The sequence below is a fragment of the Otolemur garnettii genome, unplaced genomic scaffold (assembly GCF_000181295.1).
Source record: "Otolemur garnettii isolate 467f Iridium unplaced genomic scaffold, OtoGar3 scaffold00044, whole genome shotgun sequence".
NCBI classification, from domain to species: domain Eukaryota; kingdom Metazoa; phylum Chordata; class Mammalia; order Primates; family Galagidae; genus Otolemur; species Otolemur garnettii.
Window position 1 is genome coordinate 8,314,160 of NW_003852439.1, and position 15,621 is coordinate 8,329,780.

The 15,621-nt window shown below is 56.6% G+C and overlaps 2 protein-coding genes across 9 annotated transcripts in view; one reads left to right on the forward strand and one right to left on the reverse strand.

Moving 5' to 3' along the window:
• TSC2 (TSC complex subunit 2) overlaps window positions 1-7,015 on the forward strand; it is a 38,120-nt gene extending 31,105 nt beyond the window's left edge. For 5 of the 8 annotated variants that reach the window (XM_023513731.1, XM_023513732.1, XM_023513733.1 and 2 more), the window contains 12 exons: window positions 169-372; window positions 1,008-1,109; window positions 2,309-2,439; window positions 2,855-3,354; window positions 3,504-3,579; window positions 3,822-3,908; window positions 4,672-4,858; window positions 5,131-5,270; window positions 6,252-6,330; window positions 6,405-6,496; window positions 6,576-6,674; window positions 6,761-7,015. In XM_023513731.1, the coding sequence (XP_023369499.1) occupies window positions 169-372; window positions 1,008-1,109; window positions 2,309-2,439; window positions 2,855-3,354; window positions 3,504-3,579; window positions 3,822-3,908; window positions 4,672-4,858; window positions 5,131-5,270; window positions 6,252-6,330; window positions 6,405-6,496; window positions 6,576-6,674; window positions 6,761-6,925 (1,862 nt within the window). In that variant the 3' untranslated portion in view covers window positions 6,926-7,015. The remainder of the gene's footprint in view (window positions 1-168; window positions 373-1,007; window positions 1,110-2,308; window positions 2,440-2,854; window positions 3,355-3,503; window positions 3,580-3,821; window positions 3,909-4,671; window positions 4,859-5,130; window positions 5,271-6,251; window positions 6,331-6,404; window positions 6,497-6,575; window positions 6,675-6,760) is intronic. The other 3 variants (XM_012805759.2, XM_023513735.1, XM_012805760.2) reach the window with 1 other exon arrangement.
• Window positions 7,016-7,020: 5 nt separating this feature from the next.
• The window catches only part of PKD1 (polycystin 1, transient receptor potential channel interacting), a 53,875-nt gene continuing 45,274 nt past the window's right edge, over window positions 7,021-15,621 (reverse strand). Inside the window, exons 35-46 of the mRNA XM_023513737.1 lie at window positions 12,098-12,216; window positions 11,813-12,015; window positions 11,545-11,739; window positions 11,054-11,193; window positions 10,585-10,697; window positions 10,218-10,350; window positions 9,976-10,101; window positions 9,620-9,794; window positions 9,197-9,487; window positions 8,979-9,113; window positions 8,601-8,903; window positions 7,021-8,511 (exon numbers count right to left, since the gene is read on the reverse strand). Of these exons, the coding sequence (XP_023369505.1) occupies window positions 8,038-8,511; window positions 8,601-8,903; window positions 8,979-9,113; window positions 9,197-9,487; window positions 9,620-9,794; window positions 9,976-10,101; window positions 10,218-10,350; window positions 10,585-10,697; window positions 11,054-11,193; window positions 11,545-11,739; window positions 11,813-12,015; window positions 12,098-12,216 (2,407 nt within the window). The 3' untranslated portion in view covers window positions 7,021-8,037. The remainder of the gene's footprint in view (window positions 8,512-8,600; window positions 8,904-8,978; window positions 9,114-9,196; window positions 9,488-9,619; window positions 9,795-9,975; window positions 10,102-10,217; window positions 10,351-10,584; window positions 10,698-11,053; window positions 11,194-11,544; window positions 11,740-11,812; window positions 12,016-12,097; window positions 12,217-15,621) is intronic.

Sequence of the window (15,621 nt, forward strand, 5' to 3'; positions counted from 1 at the left end):
GATCTTGAGGGGCTTGGTTGGGAATATCAGGCCAAAGCCAGGGGCCTGGTCCCTGCTTCCCTCCCAGTACTGGGCATGCTGTTAAAGGTGGTATGCTGGGAGGCTGCCCTTGGGGGCTCTGAGGAGGGCAACTGCCTGGGGCCTGAGGGCGCTGCTTATCCTGTCCAGGGAACACCAGCTGGCTGATGAGCTTGGAGAACCCACTCAGCCCCTTCTCCTCGGACATCAACAACATGCCTCTGCAGGAGCTGTCCAATGCCCTCATGGCTGCCGAGCGCTTCAAGGAGCACCGAGACACGGCACTATACAAGTCACTGTCAGTGCCAGCAGCTAGCACAGCCAAGCCTCCCCCTCTCCCTCGCTCTAACACAGGTGAGTGCTCAGGGGCCTGTGTGGGCTTGTGGGCAGCACTGGTCCTTCCCCCACAGGCCTGGCACTCCTTGTCTAGGGCATTGTGGTTCTGTTCCCCTGAGGTCTCCCGCACATCCCTGGGGTCTCTGAGCCTGTCTTGGCAACATCCTCCTCAGGGGCATTTGGGAGGAGGCTGGACTGTGGGGTTGCTGACACTTTGGCTCCTCACTGCTGCCAAGAACACCCTCCTTAGAGGTTTGGTTCCTACTGGTCCTTACTCAGGCAGCTGCTGGATGACAGTGTCAGGAACAGGCAGAGCCCTGGGAGGGCTTCACCCAGCACCCTCAGGTTGCAAGCAGTCTTCCCCCTGTCTGGGCCTCATCTCAGTCTTGGGCCTGATGCCTGAGCCTTTCTGCCTGCTGCTGGATGCCCCATGGACCTGGTCTGGTGCCATCCTTCCAGCCCCTCCTGTGGCTGCAGATGGCAGGACATCTGTTTCCAAGAAGGAGAAAGGCACTTCCCTCACCAGAAGTCTGCCCAAGCAGCTTATAGTGCTAGGACTGGGCTCCCCACCCTGGCCGCTGGCCCTGCCCTCTCTCCTCTCCAGGCTCGGGGCCTGTGCGCTCTGCTCCACCTGTCTGTAGTCTCTCCTCCAGCTGATGTGGCCGCTCGCGTGGTCTCCCTTGCAGTGGCCTCTTTCTCCTCCCTGTACCAGTCCAGTTGCCAAGGGAAGCTGCACAGGAGCATTTCCTGGGCAGGTATCCATGCATCTCTCTAAGGAAGCAGTGTTTGCTACAGAGCACCACCCTGCCTCATAGATGCTGCTCTCATTGTCCCCACCCGCTCACCCTCCATGGTCCATCTGAGCCTCGCATCATCATTGGGAGCAGGCTCTGACGCATGAACACACCCATACAGACACCTGTGCTTTGCCTGCTACAGCCCCTTTGTCCCTGAGCTGGGCGCCCTCATCCCTTTCTTTAGGCTCTAGGAGGTGGAGGTAGCATAAGGCTCCTTGGTGACATCAGCTAGGCTGCAGTGGTGGCAGCTGCTCCAGATTGAGCCTGGCCACGGGACTCCTAGCTGACCTTGCCCTGACCTCTGGTGGTTTGACTGGCCTGGTGAAGCCACAAATTGGACTATATCTGCCATTCATTACAGGCTGATTAAATGCCCTGGGGGCAGCCCTGGGCAGAAGCCAGTTAGGCAGAGCTATGTGTAGATGAGCTCGGGCAGGCAGCTGACAGGCTGCGTGTGTGTGTGTGTGTGTGTGTGTGTGTGTGTGTGTGTGCGCGCGCCCGCCCGCGTGCGTGTGCGTGCACACAGGAGCTATGTGGGGCATCCATGGCTATGATAACCCTTGGTTGCTTCTCCCCATGCTCCTCCCTCAATGCTAGCACAGGAAATGCTGCTTTAGGACCTTATGCCCCTCTCTCCTTAGTGTGCTTGGCTACAGGTCTGGCTTGGACTTGGAAGGCAAGCCCCTGTTCTTGGGTGTGGGTTCCCAATCCTATGTTTGCATATAAGGGCTACCTTTTCTGAGGGTGCAAAATTGTGTAGAAAGTTAGCTTATCCTTGGCCACTAAGGGCTAGTATTAGTTAGACACTCTGCACTCTGATGATGAGGCCTGTCTTAGGTGGGAACCCCCACCTCCTGAGAGCATCTGTCTTGCCCTTGCTTACTTGCCCCACTGGAGGCACAGGGTAGACACTGGGGAGAGCAGAGCCAGCTGCCCTCCTGGCCCCCAGGAGCCTGTGGAGGAGACAGCAATCAGAGCTCACACCCAGACCCCTCTGAGTATCTTCTTCCCAGCCTGCTTCATTAGTGGCAATAGCAAGCAGAGCCTTGGGGAGGACAGCCTCTGTCCTCTCTGGTAGGGAACAGGCTGGTACTCTGAGGCCATGTGAACACCAGGGCCTGGCCCATCACCCAGCAGTCCCGTCTGTGTCTTCCCAGACTCCGCTGTGGTTATGGAAGAGGGAAGTCCTGGAGAGGCTCACATGCCAGGGGAACCCCCTGAATTGGAGGACTTGGAGGCAGCTCTGGGCACAGACAGGCACTGTGGGCATGCCAGCGCATATAGCAGGGTGAGCTTGGCTGAGCCTGGAGCCTGGAGCCTGGGAGAGCTCCTGGGGGGGAGGGCAGGAGGCTATGCGGAGGCTTCCTATTGTCCTAACTGGCTTTGTGAACTTGGGCAAATCTTGCCCCTTTTTTCATCTAAAATGTGGCTGAGTGTCCCCCTTGTACCCTCTTGATGGTCTCTGGCTTTCCCAGTGGCCCTTCTGGGCATTTCCTGTCCTTGCTGGGCACACTTTGATTTGTGGGGTTCCTGGCTGCCCTTCTGCTCAGTATAGGGCACAAGAAGGTCTTGCAGCAATGGGGAGGACTCCAACTTGGTGCCTGGTACAGGGGTACAGGTGGGGCTTCATCATCTCAGGAAAGACCCTGGTGGGTTCCAGGGTACCTCCTGATGAAAGTTCTCTCTGGGATGGTCCTTTCTAGTCGTCTTCAACCTCCAGCCAGGAGGAGAAATCATTCCACACAGAAGAGCTGGCTGCTGGGGGGATTCCCATCGAGCGAGCAGTCTCATCTGGGGGTGGCCGGCCCTCTGTGGACCTCCCCTTCCAGCCTTCCCAGCCCCTGAGCAAGTCCAGCTCCTCACCCGAACTGCAGACCCTGCAAGACATCCTTGGGGACCCTGGGGACAAACCTGATGTCAGCCGGCTGAGCCCTGAGGCCAAGGTCCGGTCACAGTCAGGGACACTGGACAGGGATGGTGCTGCCTGGTCTGTCCCAGGTGAAGAGAGCCGATGCCTGGGTCCAGCCCAGCCCGAGGGTGCCCTGCCTTCCAGCGTCCCCCGCTCACCTAGTGGCCTCCGGCCTCGGGGTTACACCATCTCTGACTCAGCCCCATCACGCCGGGGCAAGAAGGTAGAGAGGGACACCTTCACCAGCAGAGCAGCAGCCTCCAATGCTGAGAAAGTGCCAGGCATCAACCCCAGGTGGGCCTCTCCCCTCTTGGCTGGAGCGTCCAGTGCACTGGACCCAGCACATAGCTTGCTAGAGCCCTGCTCTCCTCCCGGGGTCTCTGACTGCCTGGCTGGGCCCCGACTTGGGCCTGCATCTCTAGCTGGCCTCATCTCTTCTGCAGCTTTGTGTTCCTGCAGCTGTACCACTCTCCTTTCTTTGGTGATGAGTCCAACAAGCCCATTCTGTTGCCCAGTGAGGTGAGCTGTCCTGCCCTGCCACGCTGGCCCTGTTCCCTCCCCCTTCCCTATGTTCCCTCCACTACATGCTCCCCCTGCCCTACATATCCCTCCCTGCCACCCAAGCCACATGGGGGTTGGGGCAGAGGCCAGCTCTTGCCATGATCTCCCTGGGGGGACAGCCCCCTTGTGCACAGCACCCAGCAGGGCTGGCAGCAGGGTGGCCTCTGCCCTGGGCTCAGGCAAGAATCTGTTTGCTCTAGTCTTTCGAGCGGTCAGTGCAGCTCCTCGACCAGATCCCGTCCTATGACACACACAAACTTGCAGTCCTATATGTGGGAGAGGGCCAGGTAAGGCTACCAGGCTGGCTGGGGCCATCCTGGGGAACAGACCAGGTCATGTGGGCCTCTGCTTGTGGCGGGGTTGGGGGTCTAGGAACTGAACACTGCATGAGCCTCAGCATCAAGTGCTCACTGTGCCCCATGCCAGGTGTGGTTCTGAGCAAGGGACACCAGAGAGCAGTAGGGCTGGGGGGGGGGTCGGGGCAGGTGGCAGCAGTGTGCAGGCACTGCATGTTGGGTGGTCTAGGTGGGAGAGGTGAGGGAAATGGGAGTGAAGGCACCCCACATTAGAACAGCAGGTGCAGAGGCCTGGGGCCCATGGTGTACCTGAAGGCTGGCACCAGGTGAACTTGAGGGATGACCAAAGGTGGGGGCAGAGAGGTCATGGGAGGGTGGGGCTTGGGCAGCCTCAGAGCCCCTTGTGAGGTGGCATTCAACAGCCCTCAGTGGCTCCAAGCAGTCTCAGCGTGACCCTGGCTGAGTGATGCCAGCTTTGGGTGGTTATGAAGGTAGAGCTGACTGAATTTGTCAATTAAATACAGAGTGCGAGAGGAAGGAGGGAGTAGAGGGTAACACTGAGTCATCTGGCCCCGGGAAGCTGCTGGGATACGCTGTCCTGCACCGAGTTGGGGACCTTGGTGGAACAATGCAACATCCCCACTCCAGACCTTGGCAATGAGGAACTGTGCAGATCCTTCGTAGCTGCTGGGGTGCCAGGCAGGAGGTGGGTGGGGCTGGGCCTGGGCACAGCACCACCCTCTTCTTTTCTTAGAGTAACAGTGAGCTCGCCATCCTGTCCAATGAGCACGGCTCATACAGATACACGGAGTTCCTGACAGGCCTGGGCAAGCTCATAGAGCTCAAGGACTGCCAGCCAGACAAGGTCTACTTAGGCGGCCTGGATGTGTGTGGCGAGGATGGCCAATTCACCTATTGTTGGCACGACGACATCATGCAGGGTATGCACATGGTAGGGCCCTCCCTAGGCGTATGCCCTCTCTCTGGTTGTTGGAGGTGACCTAGATGTCCTGATGTCCTGAGTGTGGGCGTTGAGGCAGTGGTTGGGCTGATGGCTCTTCCCCTAGAAGCTCTGGTTTTAGGAGAGGAGCTGGGGAGCTGGTTGGGTGCCAGAGGATGCAATTCCATGGCCCTCAGACCCTGGAGAAGCCAGGAGGTGCCCTGGTGCCCTGGCACCCCCATAAGCCCAGCCTGGCCTCACCCTGCTCTGCAGCTGTGTTCCACATCGCCACACTGATGCCCACCAAGGATGTGGACAAACACCGCTGTGACAAGAAGCGCCACCTGGGCAACGACTTTGTTTCCATTGTCTACAATGATTCTGGAGAGGACTTCAAGCTGGGTACCATCAAAGTGAGTCGAGAGCTCTCAGTGGTCTGGGACCCAGAGCCTGAGGCTCAGTCACTTGTGTTCCTGGCTTCTGGGCTTGCTAGAGGCTGACTCCATCTGGGGAGGCATCCACTGATGTACCCTGAGTCGTGGAAGTGAGTGCTGCTGGGCTGTAGGTCATCCTCTGAGCTGAAGCAATGAGGATAGTGGTGGCTCATTCTGGAGAGGCTGCCAGTGAAACAGGGCACAGGCTAGCTCTTTGAGCCTGTTTCCTCATCTGTAAAATGGAGCTTGTGGCCCTTTGCGGTGGTTCCATCAGGAGTACCTGAACTGACACGTGCGTACTCTTGGGATGTGTAGTCCATATGGCTGGGGGCTGGACTTCCAGCACTCTTCTGGTGGCCCCTGCCGGCCCCTCAGCTGGCTGGCCTTGTAGGCCACATGCTATGATTGAGGTGACATGGGCAGATTGTGGGCTATCAGTCCACATGTCACGGTGCTGCATCCTTACTGCACTCATAGGACACCTGGATTTATAGGTGCACCAGGAAGCTTTGGGGAACACTAGACAGATGCCAGGGCTACTGGACAGTCCATGAGGGGGCAGGAGTGCCCACGGGAAGGCTGGTATGGCCACCATGGTGAGACGCTCCGACATGTGTCAGAGAGGAGGGAAGAGTTCAGGAGGAGGGGTTGGCAGTGCTGCTGAGGTGGGCTGTGTGGGCAGCCAGGGCCTTGCCATCCCTGGATGAACAGGGATTCGGGTATGTGGGTTGGAGGGACATCTGGATGCTATCAGTGGTGTCATCTAGGCTGTGGGCACCAGAGGGGAGGACAGACCATCCTGGCACCAGGCCAGGTGAGGGGGAAGTTGGGGCTCCAAGAGGGGTTGAACCCACCAGTGGAGATACAGTGTTTGGATATACTGGTGAGCCTGGTGTCTGAGAAGAGTCAGGCCCTGAGGACACACTCAAGCCAGGATGACCCTTCCTCTTATCTGGGCAGGGCCAGTTCAATTTTGTCCATGTGATCATTACCCCACTGGACTACGAGTGCAACCTGGTGTCACTGCAGTGCCGGAAAGGTGAGGCCTGGGTGGGAGGGTGGTGGGAAAAGACAGTGTAGCCTGAGTTAGGTGTGAGCTTTGACTCTTCCCAGATATGGAGGGCCTTGTGGACACCAGCGTGGCCAAGATTGTGTCAGATCGTAACCTGCCCTTCATGGCCCGCCAGATGGCCCTGCATGCCAACGTGAGTCAAGGCTGGAGCTGGGTGGGGGCTGGGACCCAGGTACCATCCACAGAGGGCTTATGGCCCTGCCCCTTCCCAGATGGCCTCACAAGTGCATCACAGCCGCTCCAACCCCACTGACATCTATCCCTCCAAGTGGATCGCCCGGCTACGCCACATCAAGCGGCTCCGCCAACGGGTAGGGAGCTGGGGTTCCAGAGAGGTGGGGGCTAACAAGGTGGGGTCATCAGCAGGCTGGAGCAGAGCAGTACCTCTTGTCCTCAGATCCGCGAGGAAGCCCACTACTCAAATCCCAGCTTGCCCCTGACACATCCCCCAGCCCACACCAAAGCCCCAGCACAGGCACCGGTGGAGACCACACCCACCTATGAGACAGGCCAGCGGAAGCGCCTCATCTCCAATGTGGAGGACTTCACAGAGTTCGTGTGAGGCTCAGAGCATGGCTGTTCCCCAAGCTGTATCTGTCCCTGATGCTGAAATAAACCAATGCCATGGTGCCCGCGCACAGACTCAGAGGCAGAGGCAGCAGTCAGCTCCTTTATTTGACTTTGTCGTTTTGTGGGAGGGATCAAGGTGCTAGCTGGGGCCATGCCCACAGAAGCAATCTCAGCCTCACACATACAGTTTCTCACATTGTCACCCATTAACCCTCCCTAGCCCTGGGAGCCAGCCCTGGAATGGGTCTTTCCCTTTGAATGTGTCCTTCATCACATCATAGTCCTGCTCTTTGCCCACACCTGACATCAGCAGGCCTGGGTGCTGCCTTCTCACTGCAGGGCCTCAGGCAAGAGGGGGAAACAAAGCCACAGCAGTGAGGAGACTGGGGGGGGGGGCAGCTGTACACCTATAACATTGCCCTAGCACCTGCCCAAGGCCAGACTCGGATCCAAGAAGCAGCTGGAGTTGCCCCACATGGGCCACAGCTGCTAAGCCAGGGCCTGGCAGTCCCTGCTCTGCCTCATAGTGGGCACGGGGCCCAGCTTCACCTACCAGACCCTTCATGAATGAAAAATAGTGACATACAAAAATACATACATTTTAACCCCATATAAATTACTGATGGATAGACACATAGACGGCAGCAGAAAGGGCATACACTGCAGAGACATAAGAGGTAATAACTTAGGGGAGGGCAGCAGGAGGTGAGGGTTACCCTCCCTGCAGCCGGGATCCTTAGTGAGGGGAGACATCAGCCCATGGGTAGGGCCTGGCACAGCCTGCTGTACCTGAGGACTTGGGAAATAAATTAGCATCTCAGAGGCTGGGCACTCAGTCCAATACTGCTGTGTCCTCCCACAGAGGACTGGGGAGGGAACCCTGGGTCCTAGCTAGCCACACAGCCTCTTGTAAAGTGCTGAAGCCCACAGACAGACAGACCCTGCCTGCCCTCTGGGGAACTGGTGTGCAGCCTTTCTGCCTGGCCCAAGATTTTGAGGGTGGCAGAAGGTAATACTGAGTGGTGTCCACTCTGGCTCCAATAGGCCAGAGCAAAGCTATAGGTGCTGCCCCAAGAAAGAGACATGAGTCCAGGTCCTCTGAGGCTAAGTGCTACTAGGGTGTACCTTGTTCTTGGCCCATAGGGATGCCCTACTGGTGCCAGTAGCGAGATCAATGGCCTGACAGGCCCGGGCAAGGTGGCTGGGCAGGCCTGGCTGCAAGCCTAGAGAGGGGCCACAGGAAGGCATGGCAGGGGCCTGGCTGCTCCTGTGGCCCTGAAGGCTCTGTAATTGTTGCTCCAGCTGGTAGACATCCTCTGTGGCCTGGTTGAGTCGGTCAAACTGGGTAAGCAGGGCCTCGAATACAGCTTGGAGTCGGGAGGGCTCAGGCTCGGGCTCTGCCTTCACCCCTAACTGGCCAGGGCCCACACTCAGCCCATCCAGCTGGCTGGAGGAGGTGGAAAGATGTGAAGCCTGGGAGCCGGCACTGGGCAGGGGTGCCTCTGGGGCTGACCTGGAGCCCCTGGATGAGCGGGAGGGCAGTGGCTCCATCCCTTCGAAGCGGACTTTGTGGCGGAACTGGGGGCGGCACAGGGGCTCCGTCAGTCCGGCTGCACCCTGGGTGAACCCAGGGTGCGTCCCTCTCCCCCCCACTGGGCCGTACCCACCTCCTTGACCTTGCTGAAGCCCATCCAGAGGCGAAGCCTACGCAAGAACAGCTCCACCATCTCGTAGTCCTGTGGCTCCCAGGCTGGGCGGTAGAGCTCTCCCCGCAGGGTGTGGTAGCGCCACCGAAGAAGAACTGCCCCCAGCCTCAGGGCACCCCACAGCCGCAGAGCCCAGAGCCCCACACACAAAAGAGGGGACAAGCACCAGGACTCATCTTGGCACAGAGTGGGGGTCCCAGCCCCTGGGCACAGCACCAAGAGGGCCTGAGCTGCACTCTGAAGGGACTCCACACAGGACACAAGCTGTGGGGAAGGTGGCACGGGTGAGGGGTGTGTCCAGCTAAGGCTCCCTCCTGGGAGGCCCAAGCAAACACCTACCAGAACAGCGAGCTGGGCATAGGCGGCGCCGAGTACAGCCAGGCCAAAGGTAGCCCCTGCCAACTCCGGCAGGGCCCGTCGCAGAGTCTTGCCAAAAACAGACCACTGGCGCACAAAGCGCAGTTGTTGGGTGGCCTGTGGGCAGGTGGGTGTCACCCAGCGGCCTGGGGTACACGCCCAGCCCTGGACCACAGACCCATACCTTTTCTTGCCCATACCTTAACCAGGAGCAAGAAAAGCACAGAGGCCGCCAGGCCACGGGCCACGGAACTCAGTTGCGCCACCTGATCAAAGCTGGTGAAGCGGCGCGGACGACCGCGCACAAAGCGGGTCCATTGGTAGTCAGCAGTGCCCAGCTGGGCCAGGCGCACTAGCCCGGCGGCCGCAGTCAGCGTCACCAGCAGCCAGTGCGCCCAGGCCCCAGGCCGCAGAGCGCGCGCTCGCCCTTCCCTGTGCCAGGTCCTGGCTTCGTCAGCCGAGAAATAAAGCGCGAACAGCAGCAGGAACACCTGCGGGGTGGTGGATCAGGGCTGTGCAGGGACAAGGCCTAAGGGGGCAGGCTCAGTGGAGGAGCTGGGCCCAGGACCTGTGGGGGTGGGTCCAATGGAGAGGAAGGGCCGGGACCGTTGGGCGGGGCCTACCGAGGTGAGCAGCTGCAGCGACAGGCCTGCGCTGAGACGCTGCAGGGCGAAGGGGCGGACACTGAGGCCGGTGACTGCGTGGCCGGCCACCGGGAACTCTAAGCGCAGTGTGATGGCAGCGTGCAGCCCTACGGCCGGGCTGTAGCGTGTGAGTTCCACGAACACGGCGCGGCTCCTACGCGGAGGGTGCGTATCAGTGGGGAGGGCTCGGGTTGAGAAGCCAGCCAGACGCGGGGCTGGGGGAGTAGGTGGAGGTCGGCTGGGTCAGGGAGGCAGCCCCAGGACTTATGGCTGCAGGTGGGGCTCACAGGGGTGGGCTTTTCTGCGACCAGGGGGCAACCCCGCGGGACGCCCACCTGTTGTCGAGCCAGTTGTGCAGCTGCAGAAAGCCCAGCTGAGCGAGGCTGTCCTCCAAGTTCAGGCTCAGCTCCTGCACGTAGCCCCCGCTATCATACACGGTGCAGTAGCCCCAATACCAGGAGCTGTGGGTGACAGGCAGGGCTGGGAAGGCTACACGGAGGTGCGAGGTCTCCCCTAAAGAAACCTTCCCTCCTCATTTGCACAGAATCCAGGAGTGGGGCGAGGCGGCGCTGCTCACCCTAGCAGGTCAGGTGCAGAATAGGCCCATGTCTTCGAGCTGTTGTAGGCTGCACTCGCCCAGCCAACGCTGTAGTTGGCAGTGCTGAAGCCTCCTGAGGCTGAGCACGTATGTGCCCCTGCGGGGCCCAGAGCTGAAACAGGAAAGCCAGGCAGTGCCCTGAGCTCCTGCTCTAAGTAGCTCACTGAGTCCTCCCAGCAACCATAAAGCAGACATCATTATTGTGTCCATTTTACAGAAAAGGAAACTGAGGCACAAAGAAGGTAAAAATCCCATGGCTAGGTAGCAGAGATAACAGAAGTCAGCTAAAGGATACTCTTTGGAAAAGAGCAAGTGTTAAAAGTGTTGGGGCACCCCCTGAGCTTACCATTCTGTAGCCGCACTTGCCGCAGCTGTGGGGGCCCCAGCTCTGGGCTGGACTGGTTCCCATGGACATAAGGGAGCAGCACATGAGACATCCATGGCCAGAACTCCTCAGAGCTGCATCAGACACATAGTCACATCCTCCAGCCCTCAGCTGCCCATGTCCACCCAGAGTGAGATGCCTTCAGAAGCCCAGAGAGCAATGCTAGGGGACAAGGCTAGACCCAAGTTCCTCAAACTTGGCCTACTGCTGTTTGGGGCAGGGAATTCTCTATCGCAGGACTGTCCCACATACTGTGGTGTTTAGCAGTACCCACAGACACCAATAGCACCTACTCCAGTCCTGACAATCAAAAATGTATCCATACATTTCCAAATGTTCCCTAGGCGCTAGGCTGAAGTAAGGGCAAGAACAAGTGGGCCCTGGCTGGTGTCAGTGCACCCTGGCCCAGCTCGCATGTGCATGCCCATACCGCGTGATGGCCAGGAAGGCCTGGCTGTCTAACTCCTGCTTGATGGCACTCTGCAGGCGATAGGCATGGCCTTGGCATGAGGCATCTCCATAGTTGGCCAGCAGCGTCACCAGCAGGAAAAGCATGTATACTAGGAGGCTCTGCAAGACAAGATTTGCACTGTTAGCCTGGTCCCAGCACATAGTGACAGGGCAGGGCTCTGGGGCTTTGGGGTAGCAACTTGGCCAGCCAGGGTGCCTGAAACTGAAGAGTGGCAGCACAGATACCCCACTGGTGGGCCCACCTAGACAAAGACATGCAATCTACTGAAGGCCAAGACAGCATGCACAGGGCTCCCCTGAGGCCAGGCAGGAGCTAGGGATGGGAGGCAGCACAGGGCTCTAGAGCCCTGCACGCCTAAAGGGCCTGTGCAAGGAAAAGGGAACATAACATGCACACTGCCAAGAGGTAGGCAGTAAAAAGTGGCACTGGCTGCCACAGCCTGGACTTACCCTCAGCATGCTGTGCAGCCTCTTGACCTTGCGGGCTTCCTCCTTAGCTAAGAAGAGTGCAAAGCCATGGGGGGGCCGTACACGGGGCACACGCTCGCTCACAGGTGTCACAGCCGGGCTCTCCACAAGGGTGTCATCTTCATCTGGGTGTAGCCTCTTGGCAACCAGTGAGAAGTAGAGGGCTTCCAACAGGACCTGGGCCACAGGTGGCATCAGGGGGGCTAGAAAGTAACAGAGACCAGCAGCCCCGTACCAACAGCCCCCTCACCTTAAGTGGCTCCAAGCCAACGAAGGAGGCCAGGAAGCTGGAGGTGCTTGAGAAGAGCCACATGACACTCACACTGGTAGGGAAACTGGCACCGACCCACCCTGAGACCCCCATGGCCACAGCTACCAGGAGCAGGCTGAACCCATGAGCCAAAGAGGCACACCAGGCTGGCAACAGTTGTTTCCGCAGACCCTCCACCAGTCCTGGGAACACAGAGATAAAAGTGTGAACTGACCCACAGCTTGAAGGAGGGGCTAGAAGCATCCTGGGCATATGCTCACGCACCTGTCCTGGAGAGCCTTGCCACCTGGGGTTGTTCCCAGGTTAGGCCTGGACTGGGCAGCCCCTTCTCCCCCAGGCTCTGCAGTGTCAGCATCTCTCTCTTCTCCCCAAGAGCACTGGACCTGAGGTAAAAGGTGGGGGCCGTGAATTCTTCTCACCCTACTAGAAGGAGGGGGTCCTGCCCATGCTCATCTAGGCGGGCTGTTCCTTGGGGATCTCTGGACTTTAGGACCACCTCACACACACCAAAGTGGGTGTGGTGTTAGGAGCTGAGGACATCACTCTCACCCTGGTGGGGCCACACCCACCTAGTTGCTTGGACCTCTAGGCCTCTCTCACTTCCTGTTTATGGAAGTCCTCATCCTGAATCACCACCCAGGTGCAGTGCATGGTCTTTCAGGGTCCCTCAAGCCACCAAACCAAGAGGTTCCCAATCTTCCCAAAGCACCTGCCCATCACCACGTACAAACTATGCAGAGACCAGGAAGTTGCCATGCAGTTTTGTGACCTAAAATTAACATCTAGATAAGGAAACATGTACATCTTTCAAATTCTAATGGTACACAGGGCTCTAGGGGACCCAGAGATCTGCTTGTTCCCCAAGGAACCAACAGACCACAGAACCTCTGTCGCCAAGTCAACACGCCACTGGCTTCCCTAATTCCAGAGCTGCTATGAGGGAAGAAGCTCCAGAGACATGAGGAAGCAAAAGGGGACAGAAGAACAGAAAAGCCAGACCATGCTGCGCGGAAGGAAGTTCATAACACACCCAGTCATGTCATCACTGGAAGAACAGCCCCAGGCCCAGGCATATGCCTGTCACTGAGCTATTTATTAAATGCCTCTAAGGTAATAGGTACTCCTGTTTCCTGAGGTGGGTGATCACAGAGTCACAGGTGACTGGAGGGGACAGTTTTCTTCTTTAAACTGACTTTTCTGATTTTAATAGTGGTATAAAGTATTTGTTTTGGGGGGTTCTTTTTTGACTTCAGGAACCCGCTGCAACACCCAACTATTTTTTGGCTATAGTTGTCATTGTTGTTTGGCAGGCCTGGGCTGGGTTTGAACCCACCAGCTCCAGTGTATGTGGCTGACGCCCTAGCCTCTGAGCCTCAGGTGCTGAACCTGAAATGTTTGTTAAAATAAGGTAAAAGACAAGACTAAATATGTCAGCATTTCCCTTAGACAAGGAACAGCAATGCTGATTGTTAATTATAGTCTGCACATTGATGTGTTTTACATGTGGTTATGGTCACATCGTATTAGGACCATGTGATGTACACTGCACAGGATACGTGGCATCTGACATAAGACTCTAAGCTGCACAAGACTATGCCTCTTGCTGTGACTCACTGAGTCCTTCATCACAGAAATACTTGCTGATCCCCTACTGAATGCCTGGCACTGGTGCAGGCCCTGGGGACACACTAGAGAAGAGAACAGTTCCCAAACTTGCAGTGCACACATCACACTGTCAGCATGAATGAGCGAGCATGTAGAAGACAAGAGGATGAGAACACAGCCTTCCTGGGTGTGTGTAAACATGGGTGCATGGGTGCAATGTACCCTACTATATGTCCACAATAGGAAGGAAGCCCTGACCAGGCAGCGTTAGAGCAAAGAGCTGAAAGGAGGTGAGTACAAGGCCATATCCCAGGGAAAAATACCCTCAGCAGAGGGAGCAGCAGAGGGCCAGGACATAGTGAGTGGCAGGGCCAGCAGAGGGGCTGAAGGGGAGTGAGAGTGGGAGGGGGGCGGCAGGCTGGGGATGTCTGGGCAGAACACTGAGACTCTCACTGGTACTGGGACTGCTCCCGCTTGTGGCAGGCTGCCTCTGTATAGTCCTTTCTCACAGAATAACCAAGAGGATGCTATGGGAATGACAGTATGCAACTAATGGGGCTGGGTCATATGAGACACTGATCCTAAGATCACTCTGGAAGGATGCTGGCCACCAACAGCCATGGTGGGAGAATGCTCAAGCAGCCTCTATGGTGGGTCTGCATGAGGAGCTGAGGACCACACACACACACACCAGCACCAGTGTGCCTGCTGAGATGTCTTTTTAAATTTTTATTTGTTTATTTGAGACGAGTCTCAGTTTGTTGCCCTTGGTAAAGTGCCATGGTGTCATAGCTCACAGCAACCTCAACTCCTGGACTCAAGCATCTTCTCGCCTCTTCTACACTGGGACAGAGACAGGGTCTGACTCCAGGAACAGGCTCTCACTGGTACAGTGAATGAACTGTAGAGGAAGTATGGACTGGAGAGCCTGTGGAGGCTCAGGAATGGTCCAGGCACAGGGTGATATCAGGATGGAAGGTGCAAGAAGAGAGAAGGCCAGATTCTGAAGGGAAAGCAGCTGGCAGGAACTTCCATGAGCCCTGAGGGCTCATGTCAGGAATGACACAGAAGAGCCAAGAATGAATCCAGGCCTTCTGTCTTGGTCTACCAGAAGGTACACTGGCCATTTTCTGAGACAGGGACAATGGAGGAAGAGTGTCTATGGGGGGCGGGCAGGGAAATCAGTGCTTTATGTTTTTGTGAAGTTTGAGCTGCTGAGAGACATCCACATGGAGATGCCATGACATGGGCACTCAGATGTGCACATCTGGATTTCAGGAAGAGTTTTGGGCCAGAGATATTTGGTGGTAGTCAGTATATGATTACTGCCCCAGTATTTCCCCATATTGTCTATTTATATATACATTGTAAATGAATGAGCAATTTCAAGGAAGAAAGAAAAAGAATTTAAGGAAAAGAACTTCAACCTAAGATGAGTGAAAGCCAGCTGAAATTGAAAGCAAAATTAAAAAAAAAAAAATAATGGTGTCCTTATATCATTGGTTATCTGCCTTCCCAAAATAATTTAGGAAGCCTTCCCTTCTTCTCTGTGTTGTAAGACAGTTCATATCTCTGTAATTTCTGTTCCTGAAAATTATTATTTTTTTTGAGACAGTCTCATTATGTCACCCTCGGTAGAGTGCCATGGCATCACAGCTCACAGCAACCTCAAACTCTTGGGCTTAAGTGATTCTCTTGCCTCAGTCTCCCAAGTAGCTAGGACTACAAGTGCCCACCACAACATCTGGCTATTTTTTTTTTTTTTGTAGTTATCATTGTTGTTTGGCAGGCCTGGGCCAGGTTTGAACCCACCAGCCCCACTGTATGTAGTTGGCACACTAACCACTGACATACAGGCGCCAAGCCCTGAAAATAATTATTATTATTATTTTGAGACAGAGTGCTAGGGCATCACCACAGCTCACAGCAACCTAAAACTCTTAGGCTCAAGTGGTCCTCTGGCCTCAGCCTCCCAAGTAGCTGAGACTATAGGCAACCAAAACAACATCCAACTAGTTTTTCTATTTTTAGGAGAGACAGGGTTTCATTCTTGCTCAGGCTGGTCTTAAACTCCTGAGCTTGAGAGATTCTCCCACCTTGGTCTTCCAAAGTGCTGGGATTACAAGCATGAGCCACTGTGCCTGGCCTGGTTGTTTGAAAATTAGAAGAACTGGCTCGGCGCC